General features: G+C 46.0%; 1 protein-coding gene across 1 annotated transcript; it reads left to right on the top strand.

The window, feature by feature from the left end:
* Positions 1-9,847: 9,847 nt before the first annotated feature.
* On the top strand, positions 9,848-20,396 carry LOC136483636 (probable magnesium transporter NIPA3). Its single transcript, XM_066480750.1, has 8 exons — positions 9,848-10,178; positions 11,195-11,251; positions 12,130-12,220; positions 12,299-12,459; positions 12,833-12,948; positions 18,944-19,036; positions 19,505-19,610; positions 19,689-20,396. The coding sequence occupies exons 1-8, from the start codon at positions 10,016-10,018 to the stop codon at positions 19,877-19,879; spliced, it is 978 nt and encodes a 325-aa protein (XP_066336847.1). The 5' UTR covers positions 9,848-10,015; the 3' UTR covers positions 19,880-20,396.
* Positions 20,397-22,688: the final 2,292 nt, after the last annotated feature.

Here is a 22,688-nt window from a genome sequence, read left to right as displayed (position 1 = left end):
CGACTCCTAAACTCACGTCGATAGGATCAGCGACATTCGGCTACGGCTCTTGGGACCGTGACTCCTAAACTCGCGTCGACAGGATCAGCGACATCCGGCTATGGCGCCTGGGACCGTGACTCCTAAACTCGCGTAATGGCTTCCTGAACTAACTAAACTAACTCACTTGATCCACGGTGTGCACCGATGCCTGGGTCCATTCACAAACTCCGACTCACCCGATCCCACAGCGTGCATCAACGCCAAAAGATCAGTGAGTTCTGACACAACCAAACCGAGCTATCTCCACCCACGGCGCGCACCGATGCTAGGGTCCATTCATGACTCCGACTCACCTGATCTCATGGCACGCAACGACATCGTGGTTAAACAAAATTCCATCTCAAACTAAAAAACACGCATACACGCCTACTGAGACAACACCCCCAGCCGGTTTGGCCTGAACCACCTGGGGATCGGGGGCTACACCTGTGGGTGCGCTCGCGCGCACCCACCGACAAAACAAAAAAAACATCCCCCGTTGACAAACTCAGAAGCACCCACCCAGTCGGTTCGGCACAAACCGCCTGAGGGCTCAGGGGCTACACCCGCGGGTGCGCTCGCGTGCACCCGTCGGCAAGACAAAAATCCCCCAGACGATTCTACATGAATTGCCCGGGGCTCGGGGGCTCCTATCGGGTTCATAAACCCAGGGTCCCTCGGGGACCGGCTTCCACGCCAGGGCTCGGCCTAGGAGGATGGCCTTTTCTTCTTCTAGACCGGCCCAAAAGTCTAAAAACTCAACAGACCGGAGCACTCGCTTCAGGCCCTGGCTGCCTTTGACCCATCTTTTTGACCGGAGCACTAGCTTAGGCTCAGGCCAACTCTGAACGGCCTCTCTGATCGGAGGGCTAGCGTCCGGCCTTGGCTGCCTTCACATGGCCTCAACTCGAAAAGCCTGACCCAAGGACCGCCTCCGACTCTGACCCCGTGTCTTCGACCGGGGTTCATAGAAAAACCCTGCCCATCGCTATTCTCCGACTGGCGCGCCAGAACCGACTAGGGCCATCTGACCGGGGACGCCCACTCAGAAGGAACCAAAAGGCATACGAAGGAAGGCAAGACAGGGCTCGCAAGTCAAACCACGACACCAAAGAAACCTATGGAACAGTACTTTACAGCCGCCCTGCCACGAACCATATTGTAGGCACCAACAATTACCTCTACAGTATTGTAGGTGTCGGTCAAAACACCCGTACGGTAAGACCCCCCATGTGCCTCTAGGCATCAACAGTATTGTGGGCGCCGGAATTCACCGTACCAGGTGAACGTGGTAAAGCCATGCCTCCAGTCAGCAAGATAACATTTTTGCAGGAACCGACGTCCTCCAGTCTTGAAGAAAGCAGCTCAACCTCCCACATGTACCTGACATTTTGTAGTGACATAAACAGTATTGCGGGCGCCCACCATTATCCCATCCCCATCGGTGTGGGCAACAAGACTTGGAAACATCCGTACTCACTCTCCCTCTCACTTGTAAAGCCATCCCCTTCTTCTATAAAAGGGGATGTGCTCCCTCCAAACATAGGCGGGTTAACCCAAGTCGACTTCTTCAAGTTCAAGTTCGTTAGATCAATAGCTGGAAACCCCTCAAGCACACGCTGGGACACTTCGTTCATAGCATAGCTCCTGTCGATCTTGGCCCTTCTGACCGGACCGACCAGACACCCCATCTCTCTCTCTCGTTTGTAACCCCACTATAGTCTTTGAGCACCTAGGCTCGGAAATAAAGTCATCGACCGACCCACACTGGACGTAGGGCACATTGCCTGAACCAGTATAAATCCCATGTCATTGAGTGCTAGGCCACCTCCGATCACAACGTACAGCAAAACTACAAATATTTACTAGTTGGTCACTTTCTGCACCGACACTATGATTCTCGCAATCTTTGCATGGGCAGAAGACAGGGTTCCCATTCCTAGCATGGGCTTTGTCATCGGTGATAAACTGGCTGACGCCATGCATGTACCGCTTGTCCGTTCTGGATAGATGCATCCACTCTCGATCCATCTCTGCACAAAAACATACTGAGACAGTAATTACAAAGAATTAATAAGAAATCAAGCTTCGTGAACAACAATTGTAGCTCAAAAGTACCATTTTTGGAAAACATTATTGTACACTAATTATTGAAAAATTGAAATTGGTAGCCCCGGCCCTGTAAATTGAAAATCGTAGTAAAAACAATTATTGCACAATATTGAAGAACAACTATTCTACTCTACTTCCAAGAACTAATTATAGCATCACATACTAACAATGATGATCTTGACCACCATGGAATAATTAGCTAGGAATTTAAATGTGTTCATAGACACCAACCTTTTGGATGATGGATTCACCACAATTTGAGTCTTGCATAAATGTCTAATTGGAAAAGTGCTCTCTAGAATGGAGAAAGAACTAGAATGAGAATCAAGCAATGTAGCCATCAAAATGAAGCTAATTAAGCAACAAAATCAAAGGAGTGGATGTTTGTTACTAACCTTAAAGCAAAAAGATCAAGCCATTCTTCAAAATCCAAGCACTAGCTTTATGGTGAAGAGCAGCCGCAACAATAGAGGGAAGGGTCCAAACGCGTGCCTCTGTTCTCGGGATGGAAGAGAGGAGGAAGGAGAGGACGGTTGCAACCTTTTTGTGTTGTAGGCTTATCACCATTGGTTCTTGGCTAGAACCGATAGTGATAGTGCCCAATCACTATCAGCTCTTGGCTTAAACCGGCAGTGATGAGTGACCGCCAAAACACTGCCAGTTCAAGCAAAAAAACCGGCAGTGATGTGGTCCTTCACTGTCGGTTTTAGCCCATCACCAATCATTTTTTCATTTTCAAACTCATAACCGGCAGTGAAGGTACATCACTGCCGGTTCTCACAAATCTGGCAGTGATGAGGCGGGCAGTGATGTGCAAATCTAGCGTAGTGCCAGTTGCATGCGAGAGAGAGTGGAAGTTTAGCGTGCTTACCCGTGTTGATCCTGGATACATGCTCCACTGTGGGGGCCAAGCCTGGTGGTGCAGTGGCGCCTAGTTCTACATCCGTTGGGTGCTGGCTCGCTTGGTCACTCTGCATGTGCGCAAGCACTTTGACCATGGAGTGATCGACCATTTGGGCACTGATCGCTCGTTGCGTGCACGTCCGACTATTGGAGCTAGCCCGCATGACAAAGATAGACAGCGCTAGATGGGTGCGTGCAGCATGTGCGTGTCCGTGAGTCAGAGCACGTGGGGAGCAACACCTACTGCAACATACTAAAACCATGTGAAACAATTGAAACATATGTGTATAAATACTACAATATATGCAACATCCAGATAAAACGCTTGCAACATACGTCTAAAAATAGGTGAAGCATTTAGAACATACACTTGCAACATACGTGTATAGCCATTGCACCATATGTAACATCCAGATGAAATGGTTGAAACATTTAGAAAACACAATTGCAATATACATGTATAGCCACTGCAACATCCAGATGAAACACTTGTAATATACGCTCGAAACATTTGAAACATACACTTGCAACATACGTGTACAACCATTGCAATATATACAACACCAGATCAACTTTTGCAACATCTAGATGAACACATATACAACACACATCTGAAACGCATGAAACACACGGGTGTAACATGTGCTCATCGGCTTACTGCCACCCAATGAAGGCTCGTTGATGCGGACGTGGTGGAGCGTAGCGTGAGGCATGTGACCTGAGGTACGGACAGGGTGCGCGGCATGAGGTGGGGCCATTGTGAGGCGTAGGGGCACGTAGTGCGAAGTGGGTTCAGCGCGAGGTGCAGCTGCACATGGCACAAGGCGGATCTTCCCCCAGTGAAAGCGTCCATATTTTTTTATAATGAGCCAGTCTGACCAGGTCCACAGGCACAACTAAAGATGCTCGTCTGACCGGACAAACGCTCCTTAGAGACCATTACCATTTTAATGTTTTAGCTTTTAATTTGCCACATTTTCTTTGGTTGTTGGTTGTTAAGCATGTTGTCCTAGATTTTCATCTCCTACTGAGAAGCTCTCTATCACCTAACGTGCCATGACACGCCGAACACACCTTGCGATAACATTTTGCTACCATTTCGAGTAGATCATGTATGCTGTTTTTTTACCACGTTTGATTGCCCTGTTCGTTTTGCTGAAATTTGGCTGCCGCTAATGCTGATTTATTATGAGAGAAAACATTATTCCTTCGTTGAAAAGTACTACTGAAGTAGTGCTGAGAAATGGAATGTATAGTGTAAACAAGATGATCACCTACACAAGTAGCTGTGGCAGAACCGCCCGAAATAGCACACTTACAGAGGCGCTCGTCTTCCACCAAATACTAAGCACCCCGAAAGCAAGCTACAGCGGGCGGTGTCCATCGGGCGCACCCCAAGGGAGAACCCGAAAGATCCACATTTTTCCTAAGGATCTAATAATGGGAACGAGTTACAATACAAGCCCATTTCATACATCAGAGTTTCTTAAAAAGTACATTATTACAATACCAAATACTAGAGTGGGGAATAATAAACAACAAAATTTAAAAATATACATCTAGCGATAGGGGCGAGGATCCATCTGAGTCCACCAGAAGAATCCTCCACACAAGGTACTTCTCATGCATCATCTGCAACAGGGATAAATAAACCTTGAGTACACAATATACTCGTAAGACTTATCCGACTAGTGGGAATAATTTCCCGACTCCAAGGAATATGATAGGCTTTATGGTTTGCTGGTTTTCTTTAGCAGAAAGCAACACTAATAGTGAGTCCTTATTCATGTCTTATTATTAGCCGTATTAAGTTATTATCTACCTAGTCTATATAAGCACATGTTCTACTTTCAAGCAAGAGTTGAGCAATCCGTTCCTTTTCTTCTCCTTTCAACTTTCATTTCTTACTACAGTGCTAAACCATAGACAAGCTGTACCGGATTTTCTGGCGATTTGCGAATCAATATGCCCAGCTGGGTGCCCTGAAAACACACGCCCCGCTTGTACCTAGGCACAAGTAGGACTAACCCATCACTCTCCTGTCCCAGGTGTTCAGGTCCCCGTCCAAACTTGGACTTCAAGCCCCCACTCCTGAATCCCGGACTCAGTGTGATGCAAGGATCTCCACCATCTCCGCCTCCAATCAGTCGGTCCGGAAAGAGCCGGATTCGCGACAAGAGAGCAACAAGTCTTCCCCACGCCCATACCCAAGTATGCGCTCGGGACAATAAATCTATGACTTGCCTAGAGTCATATGCAATGACCGGTCCTTAATCAACACGGACAGGAAAAAAGTGGAACCAAGTCATGCCCTGTTGGCTGCAGGACACAACCCCTTACACCCATCAGTACCCAAACCATATCCCTGCTCGGTCACCATTTTCCTATCCACCATTTTATCATGAGTGATCATATTTTATTACCTATTTGCGAGTAACGACAGGTTACTCACACTACTGATATTCTAAGCATAGCAGCTACTCGACCTGTACTAGTAGGACTCATGGGTAGATATATTTATGCATGTAGTTTTCATAAAATGCATGTAACTTAAATGCACATCACATCACACACACACACACACACACACACACACACACACACACACACACACACACACACACACACACACACATATATATATATATATATATATATATATATATATATATATATATATATATATATTCAGTGATCATTAAAATAGGAGTTATACACCGGGGCTTGCCTTGGGCAGGCGACAGGTCAGTAAGGTCAGCACCAACAGGCTCCTGGGCTCCCTCCTGCACGAGGATCTCCTCCTCATACTCCTCGATCACCTTGTCGTACTCCGGTTCGCCGACGGGCACGAAGTCTACCAGCTCATGATCTACATGCATGAAATGACGGTGCAATGCTTAGGAATATAACAACAGCAACTCTTAAAATAACAGTACATCGATTTAACTACTAAGCTAGTGCTACCGACCACGGTGCTAAGCTACCTATTGTTACCGATAAGTTGAGGTATGACATTCACTATTATTATAACAACTACGGTTATATGTACTCCTAATACCGATTTATGCTATATACAATAAAGCAAGGGTAATAGCTACTTTATTTAGCAACTCGTCCTAAGACTACAAAATTCACAGCAAGTACATAATATCTTAGTGAACCTACTGTAAAATTTTTGTGTCTATATCTATCACCAATTATCCACAAATATTCCTACAAGTATTAACCTACCTAATATTAGCTCTCTAGTTTTGAATTTATGACACAATACTCATCATAGTTAACTGCAATCCAACTGTACTAGCAGGTAGACGGTATTAATGCGAACCTAACAAAATTAGTCTCACTATTTTTAGACCACTACACAATTTACTACAATTTCTTAAAGTTCAGCTTGAAAACTAAATTGAATAAGCATTAATAAATTCGCTGGACATTAAGAAACCAAATCCTAGCTCGTGGCCCAACACGCGCGGCTCAACCCACCACAGCGCGGTGCGCGCACCAGCGAAACGCGGCCCACGTGGGAGCGTGGCCCAGCCGGCCAATGGCCCACGATGGAAGAGGCCCGCGCGCGGCGCAAACATGCAAAAACGCCCTTGAACTAATCGGTATTTATAGCGAGCTCTAAGGCACTATTTCTCTAGCCTACGTTTTTATAGATACGCCCTGCTCTTTCATCATCTTCGCCGTGGCGACATCCTCGGCACTCGTGCGTGCACTGGCGCGACGGCGCGGGCACCGAGCGGCCACGCCGACGTCACCCGAGTCTCCAAGGCCTAGCTAAGGGACCGATGATTACCTCCACGACCACGCGCAGCGGCTGGAAGCGATACGATGAACAGGGGCGTGGTCTCGAGCTCCCTCCCTGGTGGTGGTCCTTGACTTGCGATGGCGGGTGTGTTCCCATGAGCCACAACAAAAACGGAGCAAACCAATTAGCTATCGAGCTCAAGGAACTACCCACAGAGACCTCTGAGGTGACGGTCCGGTCGGAGAAGGCCCGAGCCAAGCTGGCCGCGTGCGCACCGACGATGCGACGGCGCACGGCGATGGCACGGCTGTGCCAGGGACTGCTATACGACGGTAGGGCTTAGACTGTGGTGAGCATGGTGATGACCAGCTGGAGAGGAGGCTAGTAGAGCAAGGAATTGGCACGGGATGCCTTGGTTGCGTGACTAGTCGACGCCGCAGGCCACTCCGGTCTTATGGACCCGGCGGGACGACGATTTCAAATTGAAGCTCTGTGCAATGGTACACGCAGCAAGGTGGGGACAGTTGCGTGGCTAGCTACCTAGCGGAGCCAAGGGTGCGACGAATTAGACTATAGTGCTGCGGTCACGATGAATTGAAGAAAGAGGGTCCCGCCGGCCATGGCGACAGCTAAGGCAGGGGAGCTTTGGCATGGCTTGGTTCGGCCTGGCTACGGATGTCAACGCAACAAACAAGCACGCACAACAATGGGGGACAACGGGACGTGCTCCAGGCGGCTGTCCGCACGGCCGCGGCTACAAGCCGACGAGGCTCGGCACGACATCGCAGCAGGCAGCGCCAGACAAGGGAAACATAGTGCAAAGTCAACGGAAGCAGCGCCGACGTGGCTACGTGCGGCGTGTAGCGCGGGACCCGGCGCACTCCCGGCCAAAGCAGGGCAGGGCATGGTCAGCAGGGCTTGGTCGGCGTCCCGGACGCAGCGCGTCTGCGAGTGGCAGCCGACAGCCGAGGTAGCAGCGCCAGGACTCTGAGCGTGAGGTGCAATCACAGCGACAATGAGGATGCGGCCGATGCTTCGGCACACGCGCTGGGCGAGCCAGCAGCAGCGCCAAGCCGAGCAGCGGCGGTGGCCGTGGTCAGCGCGTGGTGGCAGGCGGTCCGCGCGCAGCGCAAGGGCCGTGCGCGTGCACAGACGCGGCAGTGGGACGCGGTCGGTGAGGCAGTGCGCGCTGGCAAGCCAGTAGCGGTGCCAGGCCAAGTGGTGACCACGCCCAGAGCTAACCCATGTGTCGTGCACGCATTTTAAAGTAGTTGAAAAACTTGTACTCGATGCTCCAAACGCCAAACTAGTTGTTCGATTTGCAAGAGGGTACGTCAAGCTACCAACCGAAGTCATGACATCGCGCTACTTCCTAAGCCGATCACTCTAAAAAAATTGCCAAAAGCGGCTTTGTCGACCCCTTTTAAAACTTACGCGGAATGACGCCGATTCGAACGATTTCGCGTCGAATCCCAATTCCGACCTACTGGATGTACTAGCTAGCTATCCTCGTCCTCGACCGCACATGTTTTATCGCCGTTCGCAAAACGTTCTATAGCATTTGTGTTTTGACAAAAATTCAATTACAATACTAACCAATATTATATGACACGAAACGTAACATTTGTTTCTTGTTTGATTTGTAATTCATGTCATACACATTTGCACATAAGTAAGATGCTCATGCAATGTTTTAGCAAAAACGGTATAATGTAACACCGAGGGTGTTATAGTAGCGTGTACACGTCGTGTAATCATTCTACGGGGCCGTGTAGGCCAACACTAGTTAAAGCAACTAAGCAAGAGCTAGGCTCAAATTTACGTATATAGTGTAAGCATTTGTCCGGGCGACCGGACCTGAAATGGCTGCGGGATCTCCTTGTCTTGTTCAGTAATCCTATTGGTCTTGTCGCAAAAAAAAAAAAAAAAAAATCCTATTGGTCAATGACTTTGGACCATGGTTAGGTCAGGTTGTCCTAAATGCTTTAAATATCGCGTATCCTGTTTGGGCAATGGGCAGTGACTTTGAGCATGGTAATTGGATGACTTTTTATAGAAAAACAGTTATTATAGTCGTAGGCCGATAGTTTTGTGCTTACTTGTGTCTTCGCCCAATCCCATGAATACGTAGTTCTAGTGGTACGTGAGCTTCAAACCGTATATGGGTTAGGCTAAATTCTCAAGTCTAGTTCAAATTAAGTACCTTATATGTTTTGTTAAAGTACACAACCAATGAAAGCATGTAATTTTTACAGTAGAAATGAAATATTAATTTATTTTCGTAGAATGAAGTTACATTTCTACGAAGCATGTAATCTTCCTCTTACATATTTAGAGGCCACCTTTGAAATATGTATTAGGGGAGATATATTGGGATACCAGTGTAACAACTCTGTCAATATATTTATAAAAATAGGCTACCTAGATACCTATTTATTGGACTATATATTGGATGATAGATTATTAGGAGACTGTTGTGATTCTTTGAATGGCTTTTGTAGTGGTGAGCCAAACCATATACCCTTACTAGTAGATGTGCCCATGTGTTGTAAGAACAGAATGCACAACTTGTTCCACGACCATATGAATGGTTTATGGCTCAGAGATTTATGTAACAGTTGTAATATAGGACCGTGTGTCCATGTACCGTCGCTCGGTGCACAAACACGCGTGTTTCTAACTTATATGAGTTGAAACTTATATGAGTACGGGATGTGAGTCAAAGGTAGATACGGATCAAGACTAGCATCAGGACACTTCAAAAAGTGAAAAGGATAGGAGGAACAAATCACTTTTTCTCTTTACTACTAAAGCATATATATATATATATATATATATATATATATATATATATATATATATATATATATATATATATATATATATAGACATAGATATAGATATAAACACGATCTTCGCAAAAAAAAAAGATATGTACTTTTTTTAAGCTTTGAAAATTGATAGATTTTGTAGACTTTTTTCCGGTATAAACCGACATGAAAATATGAGATTCTCCGAGGGCTACGCGGCATATAAAAGTCCGGGCCCCTTAAAATTCCACTTCTTCGTCTTCCCTCTTTTTCCTCCCGCTTCCGAGCTCCGACCGCTCCTCTTCTCCTCCGCTCACACTCCACACGCCGACGGTGGCGGCGGCGGCGGAGTTGTAGGGCCCTGAGTCAGCGGTCTCGCAGTGACGCCGGAACCGGGGGCGCGCGGGGGAAGAAGATGGCGGCGCCGGCTTCCGCGGCGGCCGGGCGCGGCGGGGGCATGTCGTCGGACAACGCCAAGGGCCTGGTCCTCGCGGTGTCGTCGAGCGCCTTCATCGGGGCCAGCTTCATCGTCAAGAAGATGGGGCTCAGGAGGGCCGCCGACTCCGGCGTCCGCGCGGGTGAGTGAGGGCTCTGTTCGCCGCGTCCGTCGGTGGATGCCCGCTCTGGTGCCTGGATCTCCTCCTCCCAGGCCGGTGGGTGTCGGCGCTGGGTTGGTTGGTTCGCACGACGGCGAGGCGGGTCGAGTTGTTGGGCTGTGTGCCAGCCATGTGGTTGCTTAGCTGGCTACTGGGGAATCGGGTTGAAGCTTTGAAATTGATTTCTTGTTTTATTTTTTGGGGTTCCCCTTGCAACGCGGTTTCGGGTGGCTGTTGTTGGTTTGGTTGGTGAGAGGGGTCTCCCGCTGTATAGAAAAAAAATGTGGTGGGCTGTTCTTCTCGATGGTATACGGGAAGTCCAGTCGAGTCCAAGAAATTACTTTCATGGTGGAAATTTGGGGATCCTGATCAGAGTTTTCTATCCTGAAGCCCTGAAGCTTTTCTTTTCTTGATTTGGTTTGTCAGAGGAGCCATGTTGACTCCGGAGAAAAGGTTAATTTCTTTGGGCGTGGTAGATTTGGTCATGGCGGAAATTGACCACCATGAGAGCAAAGTTCGATTGTGTCAGCCAGCCCAATGAATTTAGTCAAAGATGCTTCCTGATTCTCCCTATTGCCATTGGGTGGATGGATTGATTCTCTTTTGCTTGGTGGAGAAAAAGGTTGCAATGATTTGACAGCCAGGCATGTCTTACCTTGAGACTTTCGGTCTATGCTGATGCAAAAAAGTTTGCTTGCATAAGTAGTCCAATCGAGTCAAGGGCGTTTGCTTGTGCTCAACTTGCAAAGGAGGCTCAACTAGTCAATGACGAAAACGTTTTTTTGTCACTTTTGTTTTACATTTTCCATGGTTTTTATTAGAAACAAGCTGAGTGAATCTTTGTTTTTGTTAACAGTACTGCATTGCGTGACTGATGACGAGCCTGGCAAATATATCGATATTATTCATTTGTATTTCATAAATTATGCCCTTTTGCTTTCCTTTAGTTTAGTGCAAACTGCAAAGCTTAATTAGATGTTTTTATGTACATAAACCAGGATATGGCGGGTTTTCTTACTTAGTGGAGCCTCTTTGGTGGATAGGCATGATTTCTAGTAAGTCTTCTATCCATTCTTATTAAATCATATTATTGACCTTTTATATTACTAAATTCCTTCGGTTCCTTTGTCACTTACTCCCTCTGTCCAAAAGAGAATGCAATTCTCACTTCCCGACGAGTCAAACAATTTTAAGTTTGAGCAAATTTGTACAAAAAATTACTAACATTTCCTATAAACTTAGTCAAAACTTAGAAAAGTTTGACTTATTCAAAACCTAAAATTGCATTCTTTTTGGTACGGAAGGAGTATATGTATGCAATCCTTTTCCACATTGGGGTTATTGGTGTTTTCCTTCTAATCTAAAGCATATCATGTTCCATTTGAATATTTTCCCTATTATTATTCTTGCTTGGCCTACCAACACTAGTGAGCTTAGTTGGTTCTCACTTCTCACCCTGCTTTGCTAACACTGCCTATGTTGATATTCCTTATAGAAAAAAATGCAAAAAGAAAAAAGAAAAGAATTTGAGATACATATGGCCGATTTGTATTAGGGAGAGTAAGAATTCATACAAGAAAGCAGCTTTTGATTCATAGGTGCATGTAGATACAGATATTAGTAAGATAATTGATATTGGACCAATACTGGCTCATGAAAAATGTTAGTACAATTGAGATCCTATCATCTGAATGGTACACTTCATTGTTAACAATGCCTGTGGCTGTTTGATCTTCCAGGGAATTCTCTGCAAAATCTTTGCTGAACTTAATAGGATGTGGAAGGAATGAGATTATGTAGCGTACTAAGTTTGCTAATTGTTTTCTGTATGCACAAAACTGCTGCTACAATCTTTTCTAGGAGAACCTGTTACTGAAGCTTTCTGAATGAGAGAAACTTAAAATATGTTCACTTACATGTCTTTTGTGCACAGTGATCGTAGGTGAAATTGCTAATTTTGCTGCTTATGCATTCGCTCCTGCTATTCTTGTCACTCCTCTTGGTGCACTCAGTATAATCATCAGGTACATGTTTATGTAGCATTGTGCTCTACCTAGCTAGTTATTAAATTGAATGGTATTTTTTTTCTCCAATTTCTGCAGCGCTGCACTTGCACATGCCATTCTACAGGAGAAACTGCACACATTTGGTATACTCGGTTGTGTTCTCTGTGTTGTCGGATCCATCACAATTGTGCTCCATGCTCCACAAGAGCGTGACATTGATTCTGTAAAGGAAGTTTGGGATCTTGCAACTGAACCAGGTATTTACTATTCTTTTTTTTGGAAACAGGTATTAGTATACTGAGTACTACCAAGACTGGTTAACACCATTACGACTTTGTTACAATTCCGATTAACTAGATTTATTAATTATTTATCGGTTCCTTGTATTTGCAGCTTTCCTTTGCTATGCGGCCATAGTAGTTGCAGCAGCCTTAGTGCTTATATATTTTGTTGTCCCTCACCATGGACAAACAAACATAATGGTGTACATTGGAGTGTGTTCTCTTCTGGGATCACTCACAGTACGTTTTTTCCCAAGTATACATTGGATTAAGCATGATATTTTTTATGTTTGTCAAATGGAATTTCACAAAATACCATTTTTCTATCTGATAGTAAGAAGTTTTGCAGGTTATGAGTGTAAGAGCTCTTGGAATTGCCTTGAAGCTAACATTCTCTGGAACAAACCAATTATTCTATCCTCAGACTTGGGCCTTTGCACTAATTGTAGCTACCTGTGTGTAGAAGTTAAGTCCTGCTCCCAGTTATCACTTAGTTATCTGTGCTTAATTATGTTTCTGCTATTAAGGCCTTGGGCAGCACAAGTGACTGTGCAAGTACCCAGGCAGTTAGCTGTTTAGTTAATGCTCTAATGAGCCATCAATGTAATCAATGTGCTACTTATCTCCTATATATGAAAGAGCAGTCGCCTGGGTGTGTAATCCCTGGCTGAGTAAAAACACTCTGTACCTCCAACAATTGGTACCAGAGCCTAGGTTAGACACCTCTCTCTCATCTTCTACTCGAGCCCTCTTCCCTGCTTTCTTATCCATGGCCTCGACATCTTCTGAGCGCCGAAGGAAGGCTGCCAAGGGCGTCAGCGATGCGGAGGACTCCTCTGGCCGGGCCGCGCGCTTGAAAGCTGCAGAGGAGGCAGCTGCGCAGGCGGTCCAGGCGGCGCGGCAGGCGGCGGCGGCTGCAGAGGAGGCGGCAAGGACCGCGCGGGTGCTGAGGGAGGAGATTGCAGCAGAGAAGGAAGAAGAGGAGCTGGAGTATGAAGAAGAAGAGGAGGAGGTCAAGAGCCCGCGCCGGAGGTCTCCATCTCCGCCAGTCCGCAGGCGTGGCCGCGGTGGCGGGCGTCGGGAGTCGCCTGTGTACGATAGGGTCGTATACAGGGACTCGGGCAGCAGCACGAACTGGCCGATGCTGTCCAAGACGAACTACCACGAATGGAGCCAAGAGATGAAACTGCGAATGCAGGCCCGCGATCTGTGGGACGCAGTTGAAGGAGAGCGGGTCTCGTTCCGCGACGACCGGCGGGCTATGGAGGCGATTGTCGCAGCGGTTCCCAAGGAGATGGGGATTCCGCTCATCGACAAGCGGACGGCGAAGGAGGCGTGGGACGCCATAGCTGCTGCGCGCATCGGCGTGGACAGGGTCCGCCGCGCGACGCTGCAACGCATCCGCCGCGACTGGGAGAACATCAGTGTCAAGCCAGGAGAGAGCGTCGAAGATTTTGCCTTCCGCCTCTCAACTCTGCATCGACAGCTTGTCCTTCATGGTGATCAGGACATCGATGAGAGGCGTGTGGTGGAGAAGTATCTGCGTACAGTACCGTCGAAGTATGCGCAGATTGTGGTTGCTATTGAGCAATTTCTGGACTTTGACATGCTCACGCTTGAGGAAGCCACTGGGAGGCTCAAGGCTGTTGATGACCGTGAAGAGCAAGCGCCTACCGAGCCAATCACCGTCGGCGGCAAGCTCATGTATACTGAGGAGCAATGGCGCGCACGCTGGAAGAAGGAGAAGAAGGGCAGCGGGGATGATTCTGCTGGCTCTAGTTCAAAGAATCAGCGCGGCGGCGGCCAAGGCGGCGGTGGTGGCCGCGGTCGCGGCGGCTGGCGAGGAAAGGGCCGTGGCGGCGGCCGCGATGGTGGACGCTGTGGCGATACCTGCCACAATTGTGGCCAGGAGGGCCACTGGGCAAGAGACTGCCCTCATCCACGCCGAGACAGAGATGGTGACCGTGATGGTGGCGGTGACCGTGGCAGCGGACGGGGCAGAGGCCGTCGTGGCGGCGGCCGCGGTGGCAATCAAGGCCAGCACGCTGGTGGCCGAGGGGGCGCAGGCGGCGGTGACGGCGGCCACAATGGCCGTGTGCAGTATGCAGAATGCGAGGATGATGGGGCTCTGTTTCTGGCGCATGGGCTCGTTGATCTTGATAAGTGCGCGCCGGCATACACCTATGCTGCTCAAGAGGTGAATCTGGAAGAACCAAAAGCCCGCGCCTTCCTTGGTGCCAATGGCGATGAAGAAAAGGCAGATGTGTGGTACCTTGATTCAGGAGCTACACACCATATGACTGGACGGCGTGAGCTCTTTTCTGACTTGAACACGGACGTGCGAGGCACGGTCCGATTTGGAGATGCGTCCAAGGTTGACATCAAAGGCATCGGTTCGATTGCTTTCGAAGGAAGAACTGGTGAGCATAGGGTGCTGCAGGGTGTGTACTATATACCAGCCCTGAAGAATTCCATTATCAGTCTGGGTCAGCTTGACGAGACTGGTTCCAAGGTGGAGATATATCACGACGTGTTACGTATCTGGGAACACACTGGCCGTTTGATTGCCAAGGTGAAGAGAGGGGCTAACAGATTGTACACACTCCAACTTCATGCAGTCCAGCCACTTTGTCTTGCAGCATGCAGAGGAGATGTAGCGTGGCAGTGGCATGAGAGGATGGGGCATTTGAATTTTGATGCACTCCGCAGACTTGGGAAGGAGGAGATGGCGCGCGGTGTCCCGGTTATTGACCATGTGGAGCAGGTGTGTGACACCTGTGTCACCACCAAAATGAGAAGGCGCCCGTTCCCAGCTGCAACACAGTACCGTGCCAAACAGCCCCTTGAGCTGGTGCACGGCGATCTTTGCGGACCAGTGACACCTGCAACACCTGGAGGGAATCGATATTTCCTGCTGCTCGTCGATGACGCTAGCCGTTTCATGTGGGCAGCGCTCATACCAAGCAAGGATGCAGCAGCAGAAGCCATCAAGCGCATCAAACTGAGCGCAGAGGCGGAAAGTGGTCAGAAAATCAGGGTGCTTCGCACCGATAATGGAGGAGAATTCACAGTTGCTGATTTCGCTACCTACTGCGCAGAACAAGGCATTAAGAGGCACTTCAGTGCTCCTCACTCACCTCAGCAGAATGGGGTAGTTGAACGGCGCAATCAGTCAGTAGTGGCCATGGCAAGGGCACTGCTTAAGCAGAGGGGCCTGCCAGCTCGGTTTTGGGGGGAGGCTGTGATGACAGCAGTCCACATACTGAACCGATCACCGACACGTGCGTTGAAGGGGATCACCCCATATGAGGCCTGGCATGGACGTTCACCAACTCTGGGACACATGAAAGTGTTTGGGTGTGTGGCATACACAAGGAAGCTCAGTCAGCTGCGCAAACTTGATGACCGCGGCGAGGCCGGCGTGTTTATTGGTTATGCAGAAGGAGCTAAGGCATATAGGGTGTTTGAGCCTGTGAGCGGGCGTGTCAGGATCAGCCGTGATGTTGTATTTGATGAAGAACATGGCTGGGATTGGTCCTCGCCGGAATCTGGGCCATCAGCTGTGAACAGCAGTGAATTCACAGTTGAGTATGTCTGGTCAGAGGAGGTGAGCGAACCAGCACCGCCGTCGTCGCCTCTGCTCCCGGATTCACCAAGAACACCCGCATCAAACAGCCCAATTGGAGTTGAAGGAGTAGAGGGCTCCGCATCAACTCATCCTCAAGCTAATTCTGCTCCAGCGGCACTGGAAGTGTCACCACCGCCACCAAGTTCTCAGATTGAGCATGCCACGCCTCTGGAGGATGATGATGATCGACTGGATGCTTATCACGAGGATGAACCACTTCGCTACAGAACTGTCAGCAATATCATTGGCCAGCAGCCCACACCGCCACCTGCAACTCGCCTGTTCGCAGAGCTGCATCTAACGCACTCTGGCGAACCAACTTCGCATACTGAAGCCAAGAGAGATCCAGCGTGGTGCGCAGCAATGAAAGAAGAGCTGCGATCAGTAGAGAGAAACAAGACCTGGGAGCTTGTGAAGCCTCCTGCTGGTCACCGTCCAATCACCCTGAAGTGGGTGTTCAAATTGAAGAAGGACGAACACGGTAATGTTATCAAACACAAAGCCAGACTTGTCGCTCGTGGCTTTGTCCAGCAAGAAGGCGTGGATTATGATGATGCTTTCGCCCCTGTCGCACGCATGGAATCCGTTCGAGTCTTGTTGGCTCTGGCGGCACAGGAGGGTTGGTCTGTTCATCAGATGGACGTCAAGTCCGCATTTCTGAATGGAGACCTCAACGAGGAGGTATATGTGCATCAGCCGCCTGGCTTTGTTGTTGCTGGACAAGAAGACAAGGTGTATCGCTTGCGCAAAGCTCTGTATGGCCTACGGCAAGCACCAAGAGCATGGAATGCAAAGCTTGATTCAACATTGAAAAAGAAAGGTTTCAGACAAAGCAACCATGAAGCTGCAATCTATAGGCGAGGTTCTGGAAACTCTCTGTTGCTTGTCGGTGTGTATGTGGATGATTTGATCATCACAGGGGCCAAAGAGCAGGATGTTGAAAGCTTCAAGGCTGAAATGAAAGCAACATTTGAGATGAGTGACCTCGGGCTCTTAAGCTTCTATCTGGGCATTGAAGTACAGCAGAACACCGATGGCATCACCCTTAGACAGACTCACTATGCCAAAAGGATACTGGAATTGGGTGGTATGGTGGACTGCAACCCAGCAGCCACTCCTATGGAGGAAAGGCTAAGATTGAGCAAGAAGAGTACAGCCAAGGAAGTTGATCCAACACAGTACAGGCAGCTGGTTGGAAGCCTGCGATATTTGGTTCATACTCGACCTGACTTGGCATTTGCAGTCGGGTTTGTGAGTAGATTTCTGGAGAGGCCCACCATAGAGCATCAGCAGGCAGTGAAGCGTATCCTTCGGTATGTGGCAGGCAGTCTGGAGTATGGCCTGCACTTCACCAAGGCATCCAGTGAAGCCAGATTTATTGGCTACTGTGACTCAGACTTGGCTGGAGATATTGACTCAAGCAAGAGCACTACAGGTTGTCTATTTTTCCTAGGCAACAATCTGGTCAGTTGGCAGTCCATTAAACAAAGAGTGGTTGCCTTATCTAGCTGTGAAGCAGAGTATGTTGCCATGACTACTGCTGCAACACAAGCTCTGTGGCTGTCCAGGTTACTTGCTGAATTGTTGGGAAAGAAAGTGGAAGTAGTAGAGCTGCGAGTGGATAACAAATCAGCAATAGCACTTGCAAAGAACCCTGTCTTTCATGACAGAAGCAAGCATATAAGAATCAAACAACACTTCATCAGAGATTGTGTTGAAGAAGGCAGCATCAAGACTGAGTTCGTCGCCACAAATGATCAACTGGCAGACATTCTGACTAAGGCCTTAGGCAAGGCCAAGTTTGAAGACATGAGAAGCAAGATTGGGATCATGAAGATCAAGGATGGGGGAAGCAGGTCTTAGGGGGAGAACTGTAGAAGTTAAGTCCTGCTCCCAGTTATCACTTAGTTATCTGTGCTTAATTATGTTTCTGCTATTAAGGCCTTGGGCAGCACAAGTGACTGTGCAAGTACCCAGGCAGTTAGCTGTTTAGTTAATGCTCTAATGAGCCATCAATGTAATCAATGTGCTACTTATCTCCTATATATGAAAGAGCAGTCGCCTGGGTGTGTAATCCCTGGCTGAGTAAAAACACTCTGTACCTCCAACACTGTGTGAGCACCCAGATTAACTATCTAAATAAGGTAATTGTTCTATTTTGTGACTTATTTTTTTATTATAGACTACATTAACAAATCATATTTAGATATACAAAGTATCCAGTTTTTCTGAAACATGCAAGTTTGACCACCATGATAAGCATATGAGGCTCACCAAATTCACTGAAGAGATTATTACCATAGTTATTTCTGTCCTTTCTAGAATCATTATAAAAGTTGCATATCTGGGTGGCTTAGCAGCATTTTTAGTCATCAGAATGTCTTTCTTGTATGCATCTAACCGAATGGAATTTAACCTTGTAAGCTTCCATGTTACTTTATTCCAGACCACATTCTGTGAGGCACAATAGATACTAGACCTATTAGCATTTGAAGTGATTCATTAATATAGGATCAAGTTTTGATACAAAATATTAATCTGGACTTTTGGATTAGCAAGGGTTCTTTAAGCAGCTTGTCTAATTCATTACTTGTTGCATTATCTGCCTTCTGAAGGATACATATTTGGTTTTGATAAGGGAAGGGGGAATGTTATTACTTATGCTGTTATGCAAACAAAAGGAAGCGTACACAGCTTATTTTATAATCTGTGCTATGTTTTTGAACTGTAGCTTGCAGTTCTTACTGTATCAAGCTGGTCTTCTAATATTTTAAAATATGGTTAAGAATTACATGCAAGCTAAGTTAATGTGCTTTCCTCTTTAAATTGCAGGCATTGGATACATTTAATACAGCAGTAGTCTCACCGATATATTACGTGATGTTTACATCACTAACAATTATAGCCAGTGTGATAATGTTCAAGGTAACCCATTTTATTACTTTCATGAGAAACTATTATCATTTATTGTTGTTAAGTGAATGTTTTTGTTGAAAAAAGTTAAGAAATTCACTTGCTTGCTGTTTGATTCCATTCTTGCCTTGATCTAACTATATATTGTCCTATAAGTGGGGGTGGTTTACTAGAAACTAGTAGATCTCACAATGATAGGCATTTCGCTTTCAGTATATTAACTGACAGAAGTTCACACATTAGTGGCTTGCCAAATACAGGCTCCAGGATCCTTTGTAACTGGATCATAAGGCCATACTAACTAACAGAAGTTATATATACTTGTTGAAGTTGTGCTAGTTCTATCTATATATTGACATAATTCTCTTTTTCTCTCTCTATATGTATATATGCATGGTGATCACTTCTTTTATGTGAATTACCTACTGCATCAAATGTATATCTTCTCAGTTTATCAGCACTTTGTTTCTTGATGTGCAGGATTGGGACCATCAAAATCCAACACAAATTGTAACAGAGATGTGTGGCTTCATGACTATCCTATCTGGGACGTTTCTTCTTCACAAGACAAAAGATATGACTGATAGTATGTCACGATTCATGAATTTTTACACACCCCTTGAGAATGCTTGGTTTTGTCTTCTGAAATTTTCTTTTCGAACAGGTCCTGGGCAATGTTTGTCTACACGACGGCCAAAGCATGCTAGTCAGAATGCGTTTGCAATTGAAGTCATGCCACTAAAATGTCAAGATTCTATAGATGATGAGACCTTGACGTTGTCACTTCCCAAGGTTGAAAATGGTTACCTAAAGGAAGAGCATCTTCTTAGATACAAGGACTCAAGTATTGTCTGATAGATATTTCTTCGCCAACATTTGGCACGAAGCTGTTGAGAATCATTTTGCTCTCAGGCATGATTGATTGATGTAGAACTGGAGTTGGCAGTTTTACGTCAACCTGGCCTTGGATAGATTGATACTACGGATTATAAGTTGTCAACTGTGGTTTGCCTGTATCTTGATGATGATTTGAGCAAAGGAGCAGGCCAGAAGGATGCCACATTCAGGCCAATTAAGTGCTAGTCATCCAGGAATACTGGTTCCGGAAAAGCATTCGAAGTGTACTTAGATACAGTGGTGTCACCAATTATACTATTTTTTCCCCTCATTTTAGGACGTCACACGGTAGCTGCAATGTGCTCTTATCTGATTTCTACTAGGATGATGCCATATAGAAACGTCAGGCTTCAGTTTTACCTGTAATTACCTCAAATTGCTGCCCAGTTGTCATTGTGTATACTTAGGCTGTGTAAGTATATCATATTCAGACTTTGATAAGGGACCCCTTTGGATAAACTGTTGATCATTCTAATTCATATGTCTCACATTGTTAATATTTTTCTGAGTATGTGCCTCATTGACAACCATTGTTTTTCATTTTCAATAGTGTTTACTGTATAAAAATGCATTTTTGGGACCATAAGTGTGATTAAAGCAGGAAGGTTTGCTTGTATAGTTATTACAAGTATACAGCCAATGCTTCAAATTTGTATTAGTTGCCATACTTTGTAAGTTTGCAGGATACCTGGATGGAGAAAGAACTGGAAGTGATTTTTTAAGGGAGGACCAAAGAGTTTCTCCTCAAACATATTCTTCTACTTAGTCATCAATTTGAGGTAAAGAAAACATTCTTGTATGAACTGTTTTTGCCTTTTTTATTTGTTGCTCCCTGTTGCTACTATTTGCTACAGCCTTTTTATGATTACTCCTTTGTAGCTTCTACTGTTCTTGCTTAGAAAATCTGCTGAACTTTTTTAAAAAAGTTAAGTGCAACAGTTTCTTGTGAAAAATTTACCTCAACTTGGATTGTGGATAATGTATTGTGGTGTATATGATTAGAAAAAAATAACCTGTTCTAAGCTTAAACCCAATATGTTGCAGGTACATCTAAAATAGGACTGTATGATTGTGGTGTATATGCAGGTACTTTAACGTTGAGCTGTGCTATGCTCATTTTGTGCATGATTAATTGTCTCTTAACTGATGTGTGATATGATATGATTATTACATCAAGCATAATCCTAGATAATGAATTGATCATGGGAACTTAGTTTCTCTCTTTTGTGAAAGTTCCATTTTGTTTATTTCTAAGGAACATCAGCTTTGTTGTTTAGGGTTTGATGTCATCATGTTTTTGTTTCAAATCAAATGGCACGTGTTACGTGTCATTCCTTACCTAGCAGAGGAACCAATCCTAAATATGACTTCAAAAAGTTATTCCACATGAAGAGAATGATATCCTACCATGGATCAGTTATAATGTGTCTGTGAACTACTTACAAAAACTTGCAACCAAATTTTGAATTGCTATTATGATGCTTATCCCAGTACAATATAAATATTGCCACCTTGGACATGAATTGTTTCGATTATCATGATGAAGAACAGCTACATGCATCAGAGGGTTGAACTGAATCAGATGACTGCTAGTGTGGCAATCACAGTGGTTGACAGAGTGACAATAACAGATTTGTGTCTGTGTTTGTCAGCTGCAACGACTCCTTTGATCTTCAGATTGTTACGTTGTGACAGGAGCCACATAAAAGGAGATTGCACCCCCAACTACAAAAGAAACTGCTGCAACCCACATAGCTGACCTGAAGTCATCTTCCAGTCACATTAAGCATCATCCTTCTAGCCTTCTAGGCAAGGGTCCTGAGAGTTTGTTGTAAGAAAGGAACAGATGTGTTAACATTTGCAGGCTTGCAAGTGAGGACGGTACCTGACCTGATAGGTTTTGGTTTGAATGAAAGATGAAAAAACTGTTGAACACCAAATTTCCAATGTTTGAAGGAATATACCCATCAAGATAGTTGTGACCTAGTTCTATAAAACTCGATTTGGTTGGCATCAGGGGAATGGTTCCTGTTAGCTCATTGTTCCCGAGATCAGGAGTCATTAGAAACTGCGGTGAACTGATCGAAGATGGATTTGTTCCGTTGAGCTTGTTTGCCATGCAAATTTGTATAGCAGAGAACTGGCAACTGAATAACTGTGGAAGGCATATCTCCAGTAAATGAGTTCTGATCCAGGTAAAATACTTCCAGTTTATTCATATTGGAAAATGAATTTGCGACATGTCCATCAAGATTGTTCATTTGGAGCTTCATCATGGCCAGGAGGTCAGTGATTCCCAGCTCAGCAGGTAGAGCGCCCTGCAGCTTATTAGATGACAAAAAAAAAAGGCAGACCGTGCCTGAGGCTTCCACATGAGTGGGGTCTGGTGAAGGGAAAAACCGAGATAAGCCTTTCCCACAAAATCTACGAAGAGACAGTTCTCACCATTGCACCAGGCCTGCCCTTCTAGCTTATTAGATGACAAGTCTAGGAGATTTAAACTATTGCATTTCCCCAGCTGTGAAGGTATAGAATGTTAGTCGCTGAATTCTTACTCTTGATTGTAGCAGAATTCTTACTCTCATCGAGAGAGGATGACACTAAGAGTTGGGATAATTTTCTGGTTTATTTCTCACAAAATACCATACCAACCTGAGGGGTTGGGGATACATATTTATAGGCTGCTAGCCAGCCAAACATATGCCAAGATGCTAGTCCTAGATGCTGTCCTATATGTTAGTCCTAGATGCTAAGATGCTGTTATCCT

The sequence above is a fragment of the Miscanthus floridulus genome, chromosome 9 (assembly GCF_019320115.1).
Source record: "Miscanthus floridulus cultivar M001 chromosome 9, ASM1932011v1, whole genome shotgun sequence".
NCBI lineage: Eukaryota > Viridiplantae > Streptophyta > Magnoliopsida > Poales > Poaceae > Miscanthus > Miscanthus floridulus.
This window is presented reverse-complemented; position numbering and strand designations above follow the sequence as displayed.